Source organism: Echinococcus granulosus (genome assembly GCF_000524195.1).
Source record: "Echinococcus granulosus chromosome Unknown EG_S00064, whole genome shotgun sequence".
NCBI lineage: Eukaryota > Metazoa > Platyhelminthes > Cestoda > Cyclophyllidea > Taeniidae > Echinococcus > Echinococcus granulosus.
The window spans coordinates 206,880-225,339 of record NW_020170444.1 but is presented as its reverse complement, the minus strand read 5'-3'; the positions used below and the strand labels follow the sequence as shown (position 1 = coordinate 225,339).

Genomic DNA, 18,460 nt, shown 5'->3' with positions numbered 1-18,460 from the left:
AGAGAGAGAGAGAGAGGAAAACCCCGCGGGGTTTGTCATTTTAGGAGAAAATACACGCGTTTTGTGTGAGTGATTTTTACCACCCTTAAGACTGGGTCCACACACTGAAAGTCGGTGTTTGCTTAGAGGCACTGAAGGAAAAACCTGCGCCGAATCGTAATCGCTTACTTATACTTTATTTGTTGGCACATTTTGGATAAGGATTTCTTAACTTACTAACAAGGCAATACTTCAGTCGAACTATCCACTGGAATGCGTTTAATTCCAATAAATTACATGGTTATACTAACTTTTTCAAAACATGAAATATTTATGGGGATTAAAGGTTGATGACCTAGATATAAGGGTGGCATAATAGTGTAGGACTTGCCGTTGGTAGAATATTTCATAAGGCAGCCATGTCTTCAGAGAGACGTCACGCAACAGCCTACCTTTTGTTCCAAATTGAATTCGCCAAATGAACTTGACCAAAACACGAAAGTTCACATGGGTTTATTACAAAGCATGCAAAAATGTCGCCTAATGAGGAGATTATTTAAAATTCTCCTCGTTTTTGCCTACTCCCTTTTTTAATTGATTGCCCTTTCCACTTGTTTGATCTAGTGTTAAACTTCTTCTTTATGCTGATTTTATCTTTCTCTCGATTTCTGACCTGTGTCATGGCATAGGGTTTTGAGAGCCAAGTATCTGCGTACATTCCTGCCATTAGAATTTTTTACGTGTTTCATATAAGTACAATATTGCAGTTGTTTTTAATTGGGACCAAATTCCTAGCTGCCTTCTCCCCTACTTTCATCATAAACACTTTCACAGCCTCCTCAGCTAATTAACTTTTATCTCTTTTAGGCTATGCTTTAGTAGGCATCGGTTAACAAAGACAATGTTTCTAAGCACGATAAACAAGTAAATAAAGCTCTTTAAATGCTTATTTTAGTAAATTTTGTAATCATTTTTATTTAAGCTTGAAATGAAATTGGTGATAAGCATAAGTTTTTCAAAGCAAAATACATCTCTTAAGCATAATGATACTATAAGTACTCCCTGAAAATTCGTTCTTGACTCAACTTTTTGTGCAAAATTTGAAGTTGTAGCAGAATTATACGGTTAACTAAGTGTAAATTTTCTCAGAAGCGCAACATGGGATACTTTTAAAGGGCTATGATAGGTGCACGAATCAGTTAAACGTCATGAAAAATGGTGTAGGGAGAGAGAGCGAGATCGAGAGCACTGGACGCAATAAAATTTGCAATGACCGCGCAGGGACACAGCTATCTTGAGCTCCCATCCAAGTACGCAATTATCGGTGGAGTGGTCAGACATACAAACGTTTCTCACTTCTACGACTCCTTTATAAGCTGGGGCATAGGACTAATTTATTTGAAGACAGTAGTCCGATCTACTCATCCTTGGCCATTTTCACCTGCCATTTCTCCTTAGCGTTTCCAATTGAAAATATAAAAATTGCGGACCGCCTACCTACATTCTTCGTTTGCTAAAGTACATTTTTGCCATTTGGGCAAAAAGTAACTGCTTAGAATTGCACGGAAAGGGGTCATCATGCATGGATAATGGTTGACTCTCGCCCAACAAACTGTCTAGTTTTGTTAATTGAAAAGTGTGGGGACCCAACAGGTAGCTTTAAAAGGGTTTTTATTCACTAAGTCTGCCTACCTCTTACAACTCTTTTTTTGCTTGTTTTAAGTCGTCTTTCTATAAATTATCCTTATAAAATATCGAGATGGAGTGCATACTTGGATTTGGCTATTTTGGTGTGGCGGCTAATAAAATACTGTAAAAGAATATGTAGATCACCACTACATTTTAACTGTTGTCCTATAATTTTTCTAAAAGTTACTCCAGTAGACGCTTAATATCATAATCTAAAAATTAGCAATATTTACCGACTTTGCCCTACTTTGAAAATGTCAAACTACAGGGCATCTTTATGGAAAGAAAAGACCTGCTTACGATGCCCGTTCAACTACCGATTCAGCGTTGTTTGGGCTTTCTATGGGAAACAGAATTCGAAGAGATCTTTGGTTGGTTGCGTGCCTTTCTTAACCCTGCTGATCTCTACTTTTTCTTGATTTCAAAGGAACAATGAAAGGGGGATGCATTCTGAAGGCTCTCAGTTTTTCTCCCCAAATCTCTTTCAAAGGCCGAGGGTTAGCTGGCGCTTGACTTGAGGTGTACACATGAATCTCAAAGAAGCTTCGAAATTCCACTGAACACTCATGCCTTTGCCCATTATAAACGCAGTAATTTAGCATGGGAGTGTGCACTTGTATTTGCATATTCCTCTTCCATTTGCAGATATTTGTACCTTCTCACTGTAATTTGTCACCCAGCTAAACTTCCATTGTGTTCAGCAATTTAATTACATAATACATTTTGGTAAATAGCAGCGCAGTTATCAAGCCGAATAACCATTGAATTTACATTTAATTTGGAGCTAAAACAAGAGAAATACTTCATAAACCTTCCTTCTAGGCGAGTGGGGTATGTGGAAATGCGCATAGGTAGAAGTATCAAATCAGGCAACTTTCAATCTGTCGAATAAATGTGTCAGATATGTAACTAATTCCTAGGTTTTTTTTCAGCTTTTATCTGTTTAACAAGCTAATACGATGTTTTAAAATTAACCAGAAAGAGTAAAAGAGCATTATGACCTGGGTCGGAGGAAAGGGTTTTGTAATCACCTATGCTGTGTTTCATCTTTTATGTTATTTTATTGCCCCCTTCCATGGATGAATCATTAGATGGTCCCACTTGCAGGCCAAATTCCTTCAACATCCCATAGCATAGGAGGTTCAATTAAGTTTCGGTATCTAATATGAAGGTAGATTTATGAAATAGAAGGTGGGGGGGGGGGGGTGTGGGACTTCCCAAAAAATCCTGAACGCCAGACGCGCATGCATTCCCGTGCGAGCGTTTCATCGACTTTTATGGAAAAAAGTGCAGAAGAAGTAAAGCCCAAGTGATAATAAATACTTACTTTTTAAGGGTGACCACTTGTAATTTTATTTATTTGCTTAAGAATCTAGGCAGATAAACCTGGACTTGTTTGCCTCCCTAAAAGTTGTGCAGCGCAAAGCTACTCGAGTAACAAGATAGATCGAGTGATATTTTCAGACTTTCCTAAGCAGATATTTATTTTGATAGGACTTTTCTTCAGATTTCACCTGGTATGAAATTTCTAATTCAATTGGGTGAAATGGAAGTTTCTTCTTTCTAAACTTTATTTTATAAGGACTATGTAATTGCGCGTTAACGGTGGGTTGGGTCAAATTGTCATTACTCGTAATGTTTTGTTACGTTGCCCCCTCATGTCTAGTGCTATCCGGCCTTAGACAAACTCAGACTTTGCATACTAAATATTTGATAGAATTGGCAGACGAATTACCAAACGCAGCGCAATTAAGTTTGCATGAAAAGGATGGGCTTATCACATTTTTAAGATAGGAATTTAAAACATCAGGCATTAAGGTAAATTGAAAGCTCTCTTTAACACTTAATGATTCAATTCAAGCACTGGCCACTTCATCCTTATTTCTTAGAACGATCATATTTTTAATAATACCCGAGTAATTTCTATTTTATGTATTTGTTTGGAAAATCAAATGTAATTCCAAATAATTTTTCAGATTCCGTTATAAGCTAAAATAAGAAGAGTGTCTCCTAAATCGCCCATTTAGCTGAATGGGGTACTTGGAAATGAGTTTCTAAATGCCGCTTTTATATATGAGGAAATAGAGGTATGATTCACGATATCATTGTTATGATGTCTCGCAAAAAGTGCTTCTCCTTCTTAGGAAAGCTATCAGAATTCAACATTACTTACCCAGGTCGAGACTGCGTAGGCGCAGGTCATCCTCAATTTGAGCGAAATGTAAGGACTCGCATCCGCGGAAGGCAAGAATAACAATCGCAATAGCAAACATGTCTAGGCACAGTAAGGCGCTTTTAGCCTTTTTCAATCCATAGAGTTTTCTACAGGCTTTCCACTTACCCCCTAAAAGTCATAATTGCCTATTTTCCAAGTTTTTCATCTGATTCAACCTCGGCTTACCTATTGGTCAGGGGTTGACCAATCGCGAAGGCACTGTTACATATGCCCACATTTTGATGCTCTTCATGTCCGTCCAGCTGCTACCTGTTGATTTGATTCGCATGATTGGTTTTTAAATATGCTGCAATCGCTAAACTTTGATGAAAAGTTGGGTATCTTTTAGGACTACTGGATCATCTCATCTATTGCTTAGTTTTAAAACTTGTCTGAAGTGTTATTTTTTGCAAATAAAAGCTTAAAAATTATATGCTTGGAGATGGGAGCCGGTGTGATTAAAAATTTGTTTAGAAGAAGAAAGATAAATGGGTGTACAAAGTTCTGTAATGGGAACACGGGGCTCTGGGGGGGGGGGGCGAAAAAAGCCGACGACGTGCCCCCAAACCTGACCGCTTAAAAAGTTTGCCTAATGGTTGACTCATTTGAAAAAGTGTCCTCTTCAGCACACACTTTTACAATTTCGCATCAGAAGTTAAAAAATCTCTTTCTCACAACCATAGCAGTCGTATAGTCTGTAAATGGCCTTTTGGTCACATAGAGAATAATTTGACGACAAAGAGTGATGGCACAAACAGTGTAAAACCCGAAATTTCATTTTAAAATTATGAACAACTGCTGCAAAAGTCAGTATGATCTTGCCATAACCAAAGTTTTATTATACTGGAATATGTTACATGGGTATTTAACGTGCATATTACGATTACTACCGTCCTCTTTCGTCCCATACCAGCCAGCCAAAAATGATTTGTTGGGTGGAAGCAGCCCACTATTTCTGAAAAATCAATTGTTTTTGAAATAAAATGGAGTATAAGGATGCAAGAAATGTTGCACTATTGCAGTTTATTTTTTGTTTGAGAATGAAGAGGTCTTTTGAATTTGTGATATTAAAAAATTCAATTACTGGAACACTTAATCAAATAAAAGACTAATTCGAGACCACTTTAGGCTATCGAATTACAAAGCACAAGAAAAAAGTCTTTTAACCGTTTTGCTGTTAATAAAGAAGGCAAGAAAGAGTCCAGCCTATCAAAGCGAACATTTGGATTAACTTTTGACTGACATTTTTCACTGAAATGTTTCGTAAGTTTAAATTTATTACAAAATATCAATGTAGGTATGTATCGCATCTTCCAAAACTATTTTATTACTATTTATTTATCAATCCGCTTTTTAAAATGCGCATACCGTAAAACATCCATACTGGCACAGACCAAGCCCCGCTTTCATCGTAGCACCCAAATGTTCATTTTCATGAAAACTGCTGGCAACATAAATATCTGAAGCCATAAGCAACTGATTGTAAAGCTAACGGCAGCAATTTTAATTGAGGATGAAAATCTCAATCAAGACAGCCAGAAATTTCCTCGTTGATGGTTTGGTATTAATGAGTAAACACCGTAAAATTTACCTAATTCGAAACACCGTGAAAAGCGCTGGATTTTGGCACTTGGAGGTAGAACGTTTTTCATTATTCATATTTTAGGTTAATCGCCCTTTAAATCAAAGAAAAGCAACAAAATAAGTCTCCCCTAATTTTTAATTGGTTCGTCAACTTTTTTTTAATTTATCCAACTAGACTTGGCTACTATTATATTGTAGGACGAGACTCACAGGTCTCCTCCTCCCCGTTCCTAGTATTCTTAGAACAACCCGGCTGATTTAATTTTGACTTATTTATTAAGGGGGAAAGGATCGGGTGGATAAGTACAACGTGTAGGGAGGTGGGGAACCGCAATCACACCTCGGCACGGAAGGCGATGACCCTCTCACCAGATTAGAATTACCAACTTGCCTCCTCCCTGAAAGGTACCTTAAAACAACACAAGTATTGCAATATTGTCCAAAATTAACTACTCTTTCACTGAGTGATTTCTTAACTTTTACTATCACATGGGCTACCTTTAGAGCCTGAGACTGAAATACAATAAATATGGCATCATTTGAATTACGAAAGCATGTCCGCCCTCTGCGCAGGAAAAGTAGGAAGTCATAATCTCATGCAGTTAATGAATTGCGTCGGCGCTTGTAATAATCATAATCAGTTGCATGCAGCCGCGACTTAATTTACTAAGCCGCTATGAGTAAGAATTTCAGCAGAGGCGCTTTACACTAACATGAAGGTTGAAGTTGTTTTTAATAATTTTAATGGGTTTACACTTGATTTGGGGACAATTAAGCGATGTCCATCTGATATGTGTGCATTCTCTTCAAACTACCTTCTCTTTTATAGAATTGTTAGACAAAAAGTCATTGAGAGAGTTTCTCATTAAATCTAAACCCATAAAGAAAAAATGCTGTTGAGGAAAACACTTAGATGGCGGTAGTTGTAGTCTGTATGACCTACAAACGTGCTTATCGGGTTTGGCTCAAGTGGCCTTGCAGAGTTATTTTTATCCAGATTGAAGACTTTTTGAAGGAGCAAAAACCGTTCCAAGTTACCTGTTATTTGGATCCTGGATTAAAATCTGTAATTTATTAGAGACATTCGAAGAATCGTTTGCACACATTGGGAGATAAGGAGTTTTTCGGCAAATAAAATATTTTTATTACGGAAGCAATCCATTGCCAGTAGTGCTACATTTAAATCCGCCGCTTTTGTGTCTGAGGCATTTTAGGCGAAAAATATCTGAAGGGATGTTTGTACAGGATTCAAGAAGTTGAATAGCTTTTTTCATTATTAAATTGGGCATTAAACTCAACCTCATTAGTATATTCTGTCCAACAGATTCTGTTAAACTTTCCTTGTCTAAATTCATTTCAAGGTGCTTCCATTCCTACAGCTTCTGCTCCAGACGAACACTTCATGTTGCTAACGCGGTTCAGATATCTTGCGTGGTTAGTTTACTTTTAATTGCAAAAATTCCTTCCCACTGATGGTTTAGTAACATTCACATCCACGCATTCGTTTCATTCGAAACTGTTTCGAAAAAACACAATTTGTCATTCACTCATAATTTCGCCTATTAGTCGGCGAAATCTTGAATCTTTCAAATCTCAAATTTAAAAGCGACAGTGCAATGAAAAGCGTAGAAAGGCATCGAATATGCCAGAAAAAATCCAACTACATAGTTATTAATAGGTACAACTGATCAGATAAGTGTTTTTGGGCTGCTAGATATTGGCAATAGAGAAGAAGACGAAAAAAGACACAATACTCGGGCAGAATATATATATTCAGCATAGAGAAGGCGTCTGGGCTACCGGGATGGCCCAAAGGCTAGCCCACCCAGCGAGGCACAAGAAGACAATTCCAAAAGTCCAAAAGTGGCGCCTCACCAATACCGAGGGATAAACCACCATCGCATTACATAGCCTCCATCCTCTCTTGAGCGTCGTCCCTGGCGCTCCCTCGGGTCAACCTCCCGTGTCAGCCATTACAACGTAGCTGGTGCTGCAAAGAAACACCCCCAAAATTAGCGTTCAACTGAGGCGATACTTGACCTCAATGTTACTTATACCTCTTGGCGACTTAACTGGATCTGGAGTTTCGTCTGGTTTAGGAACTTGATTCAGCACGGGGAATTGCGCTGGCCATCATGCGTGTCCATAGATAGAAGTAGGAACACTGGCCTAAAAGTGGATTTGTGTAAGGAAGGACGGGATTTAATACAGGTCCATGGATGAGGTAGGGAAAGTCTGTAACGAAACTTCCAGATGGTTCATGGCTAGTGTCGCTTCACTTGTTAATAGCTTTTCTGCAGACCACGGGACTGGGAGAGATGCCGAAGGTAGGCGTCAACTTCAACCCTTCTGTTAGGGGTTATCACTATTCTCCCATCCGTAGCATACGTACTTCTTCCGCACCACTAAGGTTTATCACACAGAAGTGGGAAATCAGGATACATGTCTTTTAAGATCGGGTTCGCTTTCCGCTGCCACCAATGTAGCGTCCCGAGACTTCCCTGAAGACGAAAGACTCAATACTCAGGCAGAATATACATTCAGCACAGAGAAGGTGTTTGGGCTACTGGTATGGCCCGAGGGCCGGCTCGCCCAACGAGGTACAAGAAGGCAAATTCAAAAGTTCAAAAGTGGTGCCTTAAGAATACTGAGGTATAATCCGCCATCGTCTTACACTATCATGACGACGCGTTACACACTTATTCAGTTTTGTGTTTATGCCGAAGTGGAACACGAAGTTTAGATTCGTATGCCTTCCCTCTCTTAACGAATCGCAAGTGGGAAATATACAAGTTATTTGTCCAACTCGAAGCGTGTTCTTATGCAAAAAATAAGCACTAATAATATCGAATGCCACTAAAGTGCCGGCAATATGTGTGCGGCTGTAGCTTAGTGATTAAGCGTTAACAGCATTAAAGGAGGCAGTATTAGTGGTGTGTTGGCGCCACCTTTCAAGCCCATGTCTTTTTATAATTTTTGTCCTTATCATTTCAAAGTGAGTACAGAGGCATCAGAGAGGCATGCTTTTGTAAACAGAACTGGGCGTGGCCAAGAAGAGCAGCTGACAACGAACAGCTTTTTCTTCCATGCTTTCAGAGTAGTGATAAAAGCACAGAGGCCGGTGTCTCCCAAGGGACCATGAATGGATGCTAAAGTGGAGCTCTTATCTTATGAAGACTTGGTGAGATGGAATGAAGGCTTCTTTTTCGCTTTTCCCCACTAGCAGAAGGAGGTTTTACTGATTCTGGCAGAGTCTGAGGACATCGTATTCCTCTTTGTAGTGTTGGTTTCGAACAAGTGTTATAATGGAAACCGGTAGAAATGCGGAGCACGCTTGTTGCAGGAAATTGTTACACCTTTAGTACAATCACCCAAATGGCTTCAATTGCAATCGAGTTCGCTTTACAAAGAATGCGGCACTCGGAATTCTCTGCCAGGTGGACTTCATGTATTACTGCCAATAGTTGTAGTTCATACAAAGTCTTGTTACGCACAAAGCAGAAGAGTAGACAGGGCGGGTGCCTGGAGTGTAGTGGCTTGCTACTTTGGTCAATTGTAGATTTAACTGCGCAGCTTTTCAGCCCCCGCAGACTATACTTGTACTCGACAATATGGCCCCCCCAGCATCGGCTGTGATCTAGTAGCCCTTTTATCCCTTAAAAATAAACCGTTCCTACTGACTTGGCTTATTTCGACTGATGAAGAGACTCAAGTCACTGCACAGTGAAGAAAAATAAGCCATTTTGCTCTTAGCTTGAGGAAGAAGAATCAATTTACTTAGAATCTAAAAGCATTCATTGTTTTGTTTGCATGAATTACGCTAGTTAACCCACCAATTAAATGAAATCATTTTTGTAGGTTAACGTTTTAGGCATTTAATAGTTTTGTGTTAGGATTAAATCATTGTCTCCTGATTTGCTTAATTTTCTTTATTGAAAAGCTTTAACTATGCCTAATTTTGGTTTGCATCGATAGATACGCTAGCCCCTGTTAAAGTTATGTGAGCAAGTTACTCATTATTTCTCAAAAAGCTGGTTAGTACCATAATTGCTGCTTATAAAAGCACACCATTATGCACAGGAATAAACCTTCACTTTAATTTAAATATAATAAATAGGCTTTTCCTCCTCGTTGCTTTTTGCTGCAATTATGCCTTTCGCTACATGGATGTGAAGCCATTCGCGTCTATGGCTCAATGTTACCCATCCGTCCGGTCTTTCACGATGAAGTTATGCATATGCTCCAAAGTCTTATATTTAGAAACATTGATATGAGAGCTACGCTTCTTTTAAACTGACAAGTGATTTAGACATTCATGTTTACAGCGAATTTGTAGTTGAGACTCATATAAACAAGTTTTCTTTTGAGGCAGATAATACAGTTGACTTTAGTATTTTACTAGCTGAGGTGGCTGTGGCTACTCACTTCCCCCTCCGCTTTTATTTCCGCGGCTAGTCAATGAATATGACTATAATTAATAAAAATCATTTCATACACTTCACCCTTTCTTCCACCATGTTCCCTTTTTAATTCCTAGGGCATCCACTTGTTTAGTCCAGCCGATTCGATTGCTGACCCCAGTAGGAAGAAGTTAGTATCGTTTAAGCCACCTTCAACTTTGCCACTAATTTTTGATTTTATTTAACAATTACTTTAATGCGCGCGCTTGATTTTTTACTTGAAATAGATCAACTAAATTATTATAACTTTTAACTGCATGATTAGGAACTAAAAAACTCCGACTTGGGCGACAAAAGAGCAAACTGTGGATCTAAGATCTCGTTACTTAAGTTGAAAATGAGTCGTCCTAACTGACACAAGCCCTTGCGACAAGCAAGCATCGCAGAATGTCTAACTCGGGGTAAATCTAGAATTTGGGCATCACATGGTTCGAAACGTGGCCTAGGCGTGGTCAACCCCAAATACCATAGCTTGACTTAAATTGGCTGGGATTATTTTTGAGCAACGCCCTCTATGCCACTTTTGCTACAGCTTCTGCAGATTCGGCACTTCCTTCGGCATTTCGTAACTTTAAAACACCAATTTATGGAGGAGGAGCAAATCTCTTCAAGTAAACTGACATATGGGTACTTTTCCGGGCTGAACTGCACTGGAAGATGTTTCTCCTGGAATACTAAGGTCCTATCCGCAGAATTTACGCAGACTTCAAAGAACTATACCCCTGAGCGCAAATCAGTTGATTTCAAAGTGTTTACACGTGCCGCCAAAATAAATAATGGAGTTTTATTTAGCCTGTGTGTGGTCAATCAAGATGCAAGTAATACGTTGGAGGGTTGGCTGTCTTAGAGAGAACACACTAGCGGAATTTGAGAAATCGACGTGCATTTAATATGCCTTGGCAAGGTGAGTGAAACTAAATGAGCTCATTAACAACAAAAATGCTGACGTGGGAAGAAAAATAATTTATCTTGATACTTGTTAGGAGGCACGTTTTAAGTGGCTGAATTAATAAATCTATGTAAAGGTATGCTGATAATATAATTTGTTGAAGGAATAAATACGCATGGTGAATAATGCCACTTTGCTTTCAAATCCGTTTATTCAATCAATTCTGCTAATATCTTTAATACTGTTAGCCTATATGAAAGTTCTAAGCCCTGATAATGCAATCAAAGTTGGGTTTAAAAAGTACCGCCGAGTGCTCTGTAAGGTACGCATGGTTATTTGCATCTTTTAAGCGAAGGTGCAAGCCTCGTATTAGAGCGGACGCCATCTGCCTTCGAAGAGGAAACACTCTGAACACACCTAACTCGTTTCATCTGTACCACTTTAATAATCGTTACCCAGTAAGATATGCCCTAGGTCAATTCGCCTGCTCGTCCTTGGGTCATTAGGACAGAGTTAGAGAAGAGAAATGCTGAGCCTAATAGAGTATCTCCCTACTATATCTAAACTCCGATTGCAGTATGCAATATAGAGAGATTCAATCATTTTCCGAAAAAAATAGAGTAAAATTCGAGTTGAATCATCAAAATTGAAGAGCCTGGGGCACATACTATTGTTGTGATCAGAATAACAGTGTCTACAGTAATTCGATTAGCAATTCGTAAATTAGTTGTGAAGGCAAAAGCTTGAACATTCAAGGCGCTAACAAAGGATATGATAAGGTATCTATTAATTGTTAATTTGCAGCGATCTTCAGGTTTTCTGCAAACAAATACATTGATTTCTTGCATTTCATAAAAAAAACTAAAAACTCGCAATTTTTCCAGTGTCTATATTTTGAAGTTCATATAGCCAACTGGCACATTTCACCAGGTTATAATTCTTAAAAAAACAGGTTGATGGTTATCTATATTTGGAAAAAAACAAATAGTCACTGAAGATTCGTTCTAATGAATTTATGGTGAAAGAATCGGCAACTGTATATCATGTGGCCGAGTGAGAATGAACATAGGCGGGTTTAGGCCTTTGTGCCTTACGCACAGTACTCGTGTCTATCGACGTTGTTTGTGTATTGTCATTTGTATGTATTCTGTCTGCGTACACCTATCTAAAATGTTCTCTAGCACCTAAATTCTTCATTTTATTATATTTTAGATGTCTAGATCTCCTAAGTCACTCCCGTTTGCCAACTGATATGACTTCGGCTGTCAGCACTATGTCGGCTTTCCAGTCGCCCACGGAGGTGAAAGCATGCCCCCAGTTTGAAGGACCTAACGCCTCAGATCTTGAACAGTCTCAATCCTCTAACAACTTCCTCCAGCCTTGCCAATCACCTCCCTTCAATCCCCTTGTTTATCTTTCCTATGTCTCACCTTCTACCTCTAATGCCCAACCTGTAACAATTAATGCCCAGCAGACATTTACTTCCACATCCGTCAGTCAGAACAATCAGTCCAAGTCATTAGCATCATTTACGTAAGCGTTTTGTGCGGCGGGTTGCACTTGTAAAGCTGCGCTTGTTTTGACCCTTAAGATCTGTTCATATGTTACAGCAATGTGCGCAAACCGTCTGCCGTTCCCTACTAATTTCGTTCTAGTTAAGTTAGGGTGTGTTCTAGTTGAGTATTTCTGAGGAGCACCCTGAAGAAGGACTGTAATTCATTAACTGCTGCTGATTAATCGACTAAATATTACTGCCATTTTTTAGTGCTTTTATATCATTCAACCTTTGGGATGATATGTGACTAAGTGGTTTGGCATTGCAACAAGGAACCTTTGGTTTATTCCCTGATGACAAATCTATAATGTACAACTTAAGATGTAAACTGCTTGATGTTCCAAACTGCTGCGTACTTCGGCCAGTGTTGCTCCTTTACATTGTAGTTGTGGAATCTGTGGTAAGGAATTCGGATTGCGATGTCGTTTGGTCGCCCATATCAGAAGACACACCGGCGAACGGCCCTTCTCTTGCACTGAGTGCGGACGTGCGTTTTCCGATGCTGGCAATCTCCAAAGGCATCGCTACGTTCACAGTTCAGAGCCTCGGTTCCATTGCACCGTCTGTGGCAAGTCCTTCAGACAGGTTCGTCCTACTCATTCCTTCTCAGTAGCGCGCACAAGTGCCTCGGGCATGTGTGCTTTTGTCGCACATTTCTCCTCCCTCACAGGCTTCCTGTTTGTCCACCCACCGGCGATTCCACTGCCCAGGAGCTGAGGGCCGAGTTTGCGTTTTCTGTCGACGTAATTTCAAGTCCTCCGCATCCCTACAAATGCATTTGCGATTTAAACACCGTGCTGATGCTGAAGCTGTGGTTGCTGTTGCAGTGGGATCTATCACCTCGGAGACCGTGAATTCTTCTGGAAAGGGGGTTAAAGATGAGTTTTCACTGTTTCATTCAAATTTACGAAATGACTTCTATTACGCGTTTTCGTGTCGGAACGTCTTCGGTGGTTACGCTATGCTGTTTTCCTATTCTCGATCGGCCAGGAGCTTCTAAAATGTCATTTCGCGCTGCGATTGGGTATTTAGTTGTCGGAAACGGCGAACTTTCTGAAACGAAGAGACTTAGGACGACATGTATTTTGAAGTTCCCTTTTCAAGCGAACATTTTTGTTTAGGTTTTTGATTTCTTGTACCTTCATCTGACTGCTTTTAATGAGACGACAACGACGTTTTCCAAGTGTTGCAAAACATCTTATGGGATGCCATTCATCTTTGGTTTTATGCCTTATTAGTAACATAGATTTCAAGACTGAAAATATATTCCCACACATTCAAAACGAAGCCTGCCTAGGTAGAGCTGTGTCTCCATTTCTAGACTCTCAGCAGCGGCAGGCATTGTTACTGCCAACGTCGTCGGAGGCTGAGCAGCTCTCCAGCGAGAATCGGCAGCAGACGACGTGCAGCAGCATGCAGGATACAGAATCCTGTTACCATGGCGTGGCAGTGGCAGCGGCCGCAGCCTTTCGCCGAAACTTCGTCCATGTTGACTCACCCACCAGCACCACTAACGCCTCTATTGGTGCTCCTACCTCCGCCGTTCCCCGACCGCCTGATCGATGGCGTAGAGCACACGTCCGGAAGCAGGTGAAAGTAGAAGTGAGTTATGCAACTTGTGAATCACCACAAGGTTTGTTCGTCTCCCACATTAGTCTTTTGTGCTTTTAGTCCTTGATACTGGCCGGTGATTTAATGTCTGCACATCCCTTTCTATTATTTCTACCTATATGCCTCAACAGCGATCTGACGCGCCTCCACCTCTACTGAACTACTTTGAATATCCTCCTTGCATCATCCGAGTTATTCCTGAGAAAGCGTTGTATTTATGTAACTATCAATGGTAATGTCGGCCGAGTTGGAAAGCTAGGAGTGCGGTACGGTATGAATGTCTTCGAAATAGTGTGCGTAAGTGAAAGTGTATGCGTTAGGGTCATCGTGGATCGCGTGGGATTTTTTATGCATCGTGCTCATCGTGTAGCTTCTGTCTTTCTCTTGTACTCAGCACCTCGATGTGTTATAAAGGGGAAAAGTTTTCCTAGGCATGTTCAAAAATCTGGAAAATAAGACTTGTTTGCAGTCATTCGGATAGTGGTGAATTATTTGGTTCTCTTTGACCACTCCTGCTACTTCTAGATCCAATTACTGCTGAAGATCCGATTTTAGTTTTTTGCCATCATATGCGGTCCACACGCACACGAAGCGTTGCAAAAACACGCTGAATCCGCATCTGTGTTCCTTAAAATTGTTGTTATTAATGTTTGTGGGTTATGTGCGTAAGCCGCCTTGACTAATTCAATGCGATTTTGGATCAATGGCTCCTTCCTTCCGCTACACTAAATAAGCATGAGGTATTGGCGTTTCTAGTGGCGGACTTTGGGTAGAATATTTTGAACTGATTTTTTTTGTACTGTGAAATGGAGCATGTTTATGGTATCCCATAGTATGTCTCGAAATTTATCATTTTCTACAAAAAATTTGCTGTTGTTATGCGTAAACTAGTGTATCAGTGGCTTAGTTCTTAATATCCGCTCACAACTTCCCACTCTCTTTATTCAAAGTTTCCAAAGCATGGGTAGTTTCGTGGACGATTTTACAAATACTGTTGTTTGAAGGGAATATTTTTTACGTCATTTACTGACTGGGTCTTTAGCCGAAATTTGAAAGCTTCGGTAGCTTTTGATTTCTTGTCTTCCTCTCCCCTACCGCTCCATTGGTCTTGCGTATTAGTCTCGTGGATGCTATTGCATATGACTAAATCTCATTGCTCTCTGCTTCGTCAGGATTTAATAGACCTATGAGTTATTACCATTTCATTCGTAAATTTTTGGTCTGGAAGGGTAATTGTTATGTTGGTAGGGTTCATTCCTCACGTTTTTTTCTTTTGCTTCTATTGCACTTTCCTGGTGCCAAAATTTGGTTTCCAGAAGGATTTGGAACAGACCAACCAAAGCTGTTAACTTCATTCCTGTCATATTATATACACTTGGTATTTTAGGAAAGTGCAATCCCCACTCTGGAAGGCATCACGACCGACCAGCTGAAGTTGGTTGCAGCTGCGGTAGCAGTGGGTGGGAGCTGCGGCAACGGTGTATCCCCAGGCTCAGCTTTAGATGCGAAAGGCCGCGCTTTCAATTTCCCCTGTCCCGCTTGTCCCCGCCGCTTCGTCTTCCAGTGCCGCCTGGCGGCGCATCTTCGCTCCCACACCAACTTCCGTCCCTTCACCTGTCCCGACTGTGGTCGCGCTTTCACACAACGCGGGTATCTCGTGCGCCACGCCGCGGTGCATGCCAATGAACGGCCCTTTGTCTGTGCCCTTTGCGATCGTGCCTACAAGCACTACGGCTCGCTGGTGAATCACCGACGCACTCATTCCAAGAGTTCTGGCGCTGGCACATCCACTACCTCCAACAAATCGCACTCGCGTTTGGTAAACGACTTTTCCTTTTCTTTTTGATCATACACAGGGAATTCCTTTTGGTAAAACTATGCACTGAGTCACTGCGGTACTTGAGTTACCTTGAAAAGTCATAAGGCCTCTGGGTCTAAAGTAGCTTAAATCGCGTAGAGGAGCTGAGGAACTGTTAGCATTGTAGAGGCTGAGTTGCAAGGGACTAATAACACAAAATATTATTAAAATGATCTTAACAAATCATAAAATGGTTTTTTGCTAGGCTGTTCCTAGTAGAAAGTCAGATTGGCTCATTTCAAGTCATTAGGAAGAGTGGACGGAACTGTTCAATGTGTCCTGTATTTAAAATACGAGCATTGTGATTCTGTGTCGCCTTAATCTCTTGATGTGATGGAAGTAGGTATACGTTAATATGTCTCGTTTGTAGTTGTTTTACGCGTGAGGCGTCCAAAACCGACCTCGTTATAAGCACGTAAAAGGGTAACTCAGCTAGTAATATGATTATAATGGGTACTTTCCCATGCTGCCGTAGCGAAGGTTGAATTCCGAGAGACTGAAATAGCTTGGGTAGCATAGCATAGTTATTACTTTTATTTTGAACGTCTCCCTTGGTGGTCCTAGTGGTTGCTCTACTGTGCTAGCTGTTATGCCAGTAGCTGGGCGACTTCTAACCACACTAAGGTGACATGAGGAATCTGCCTCACTTCAAGGTTTCTCATTCCCTCATTGGTGGCGGCGTATCTCAAATCTAGCTAAGGTTTCTAGTCGTCAATTCCTCTGTTGGGTGAACCGTGTTGGGAAGGACGCATTCGAAAAGCACAGCGAATGTCTAGCAAATGTTCTGCAGCGAGTACATTCCAGGTGACAACTGTTTTTTACAGCAATACCTACCTCAAGGCAAAACTATGCTATTATATAGTAAAAATTGGTGAACTCGTGTAGTGATACCCACAAATATCGCGAACCGCGTTCTTGAAGTGTGCGTCTATTTACCTTTTACTGCATTCAGTCATAAAATGAACTTATTCCCTTAATATTTTACTAGTACTGTCGCATCCCCTAAAGTAGAAGCTTTGGGAATAACTTGGTCCTTCTTTTTTCTGGGCTTTGCCATTACATTACAGCGATTTTGCGTTACGATGCGAATATACCTGTTAGCTTGGCTAAGGTTTGCTTTGGGTGGTAGGCTATAATTTGCTTTGATTTGGTAGTCTACTTGGACTCCAGTAATGTGATATCTTTACACTGGCTGGCGATACTGCCAATTTATGGCTGTGATCTGAATTGCGTCTGTCAAGATAACCCTGCCGGTTCCTAAAATGTTTGTTATCTGGCTACTCCGATCTGTTTTTTAGGTTCAGTCGATCATCCTCATCGTTGTATCTTATCTGACAACCGCGCAGCCGTATGATTAAGTATTTGAGAGCATTCTTAGGCACAACTCTCAATGCTAAATAACATGATCATGATAGGTGCTCGAATGTTTTTAAGATGTAGCGGCACACATTGGCACTGCTCCGTACATAAAATCACACTGAGAGCAAACAGTACAATGCATGTTAAATCTGTGGTGAGATTTACATTGCTGTTTTAAAACCTGATTTCTTGTCACTTTACTCACGCTTTGTCAGTGTATGTAGTTGTTTCACCTAGCCTTTCCACTTGACAATCGCGACTGCATTGCCTATGGTACTGAAAAAACAAGTAACGTGTGAACTTCGTTTGCAAAAGAATATATATGCGCAAGTTTCAGCTTTGCTCTATGGTTGTCCTCTCACGTGATTGCAATCCCTGGCTATTGTCTCCATCGCCACCTTAGTGCTAGTTCTACCATAATTTTTCGCCTGATGTAGGGCGTGAGTGCATCCGGTTCCTCGGGGTACCGGTGCGTACCCACAATGGCGCCCCCCGCTGCGCCGGTGCTGCCCATGTGGGCCTCGGCAGCCGCCTCAGCGGGAATTTCCTTCACCACATCTGCATCCACCTGTCATCCGTCCGTCATGGCCCAGCAACAACAGCACCAATCGATATTCTTTCGTGCCCCCTTTGGCTACCTCTCTACGCCACAGAGATGAAATGTTGATATTCTTCGCTTTATCAGCTCACTATGCACTTGCCTTCTTCTGTTCTTTTTCCCCTTGCTTACTTCACCCTGTTATCTCCGTCCAGCCTTGGCTGTATGTACTCGCAGGATGTTGCTGTATATGCTTGAGTAGGTGCGAGTGAGCTCGTCGCCCGTCACTGTACTCGCTGGCTTCTGGCCTGCATTTGGAGGATTAAGTTTGGCAAGCTGGATTCTGCCGCCCGGTCGCGTGTACTTCTGCAAATGCCGCTTACATAATACGGTTGGGTCGGTGAGAGTGGGGCTTTTTACAGCAAAGTGAGGCGGCCTAGAAGATGGAGGAAGACAATACTCGGGTGGAATGTGTTCGGCGTAGTGTTGAACTCGACTACTAACGTGGCCCAGGGGCTTTGGCACAGCGGAGTAGAATGGCCGGGATGAAAAGCGGCTGCCGAAACAGGGGGCTAGGTCGCCAGTGTACTACACTTAATAGCGAGATTCTGTTACCGTTATGGGCTGGTATTTGTAAGCGTAACCCTAAAACCTGAAGAGTTCCAAACGCAAGTAACCAAAACACACAATGTTTTGTAGGATTGCGACTACCCTAAGCGATCC

General features: G+C 41.1%; 1 protein-coding gene across 1 annotated transcript; it reads left to right on the top strand. All coding sequences in view use genetic code 11, as the record gives it.

Annotated features, from left to right (window-relative positions):
• Window positions 1–12,089: 12,089 nt before the first annotated feature.
• Window positions 12,090–17,858, top strand: EGR_06835 (Transcription factor E4F1; the record flags this gene model as incomplete). Its single annotated transcript, XM_024496084.1, has 6 exons — window positions 12,090–12,349; window positions 12,758–12,956; window positions 13,042–13,321; window positions 13,693–13,973; window positions 15,370–15,801; window positions 17,637–17,858. 6 exons carry the CDS (start codon window positions 12,090–12,092, stop codon window positions 17,856–17,858), a joined length of 1,674 nt encoding a protein of 557 aa, XP_024349504.1.
• Between the last annotated feature and the right edge of the window lie 602 nt (window positions 17,859–18,460).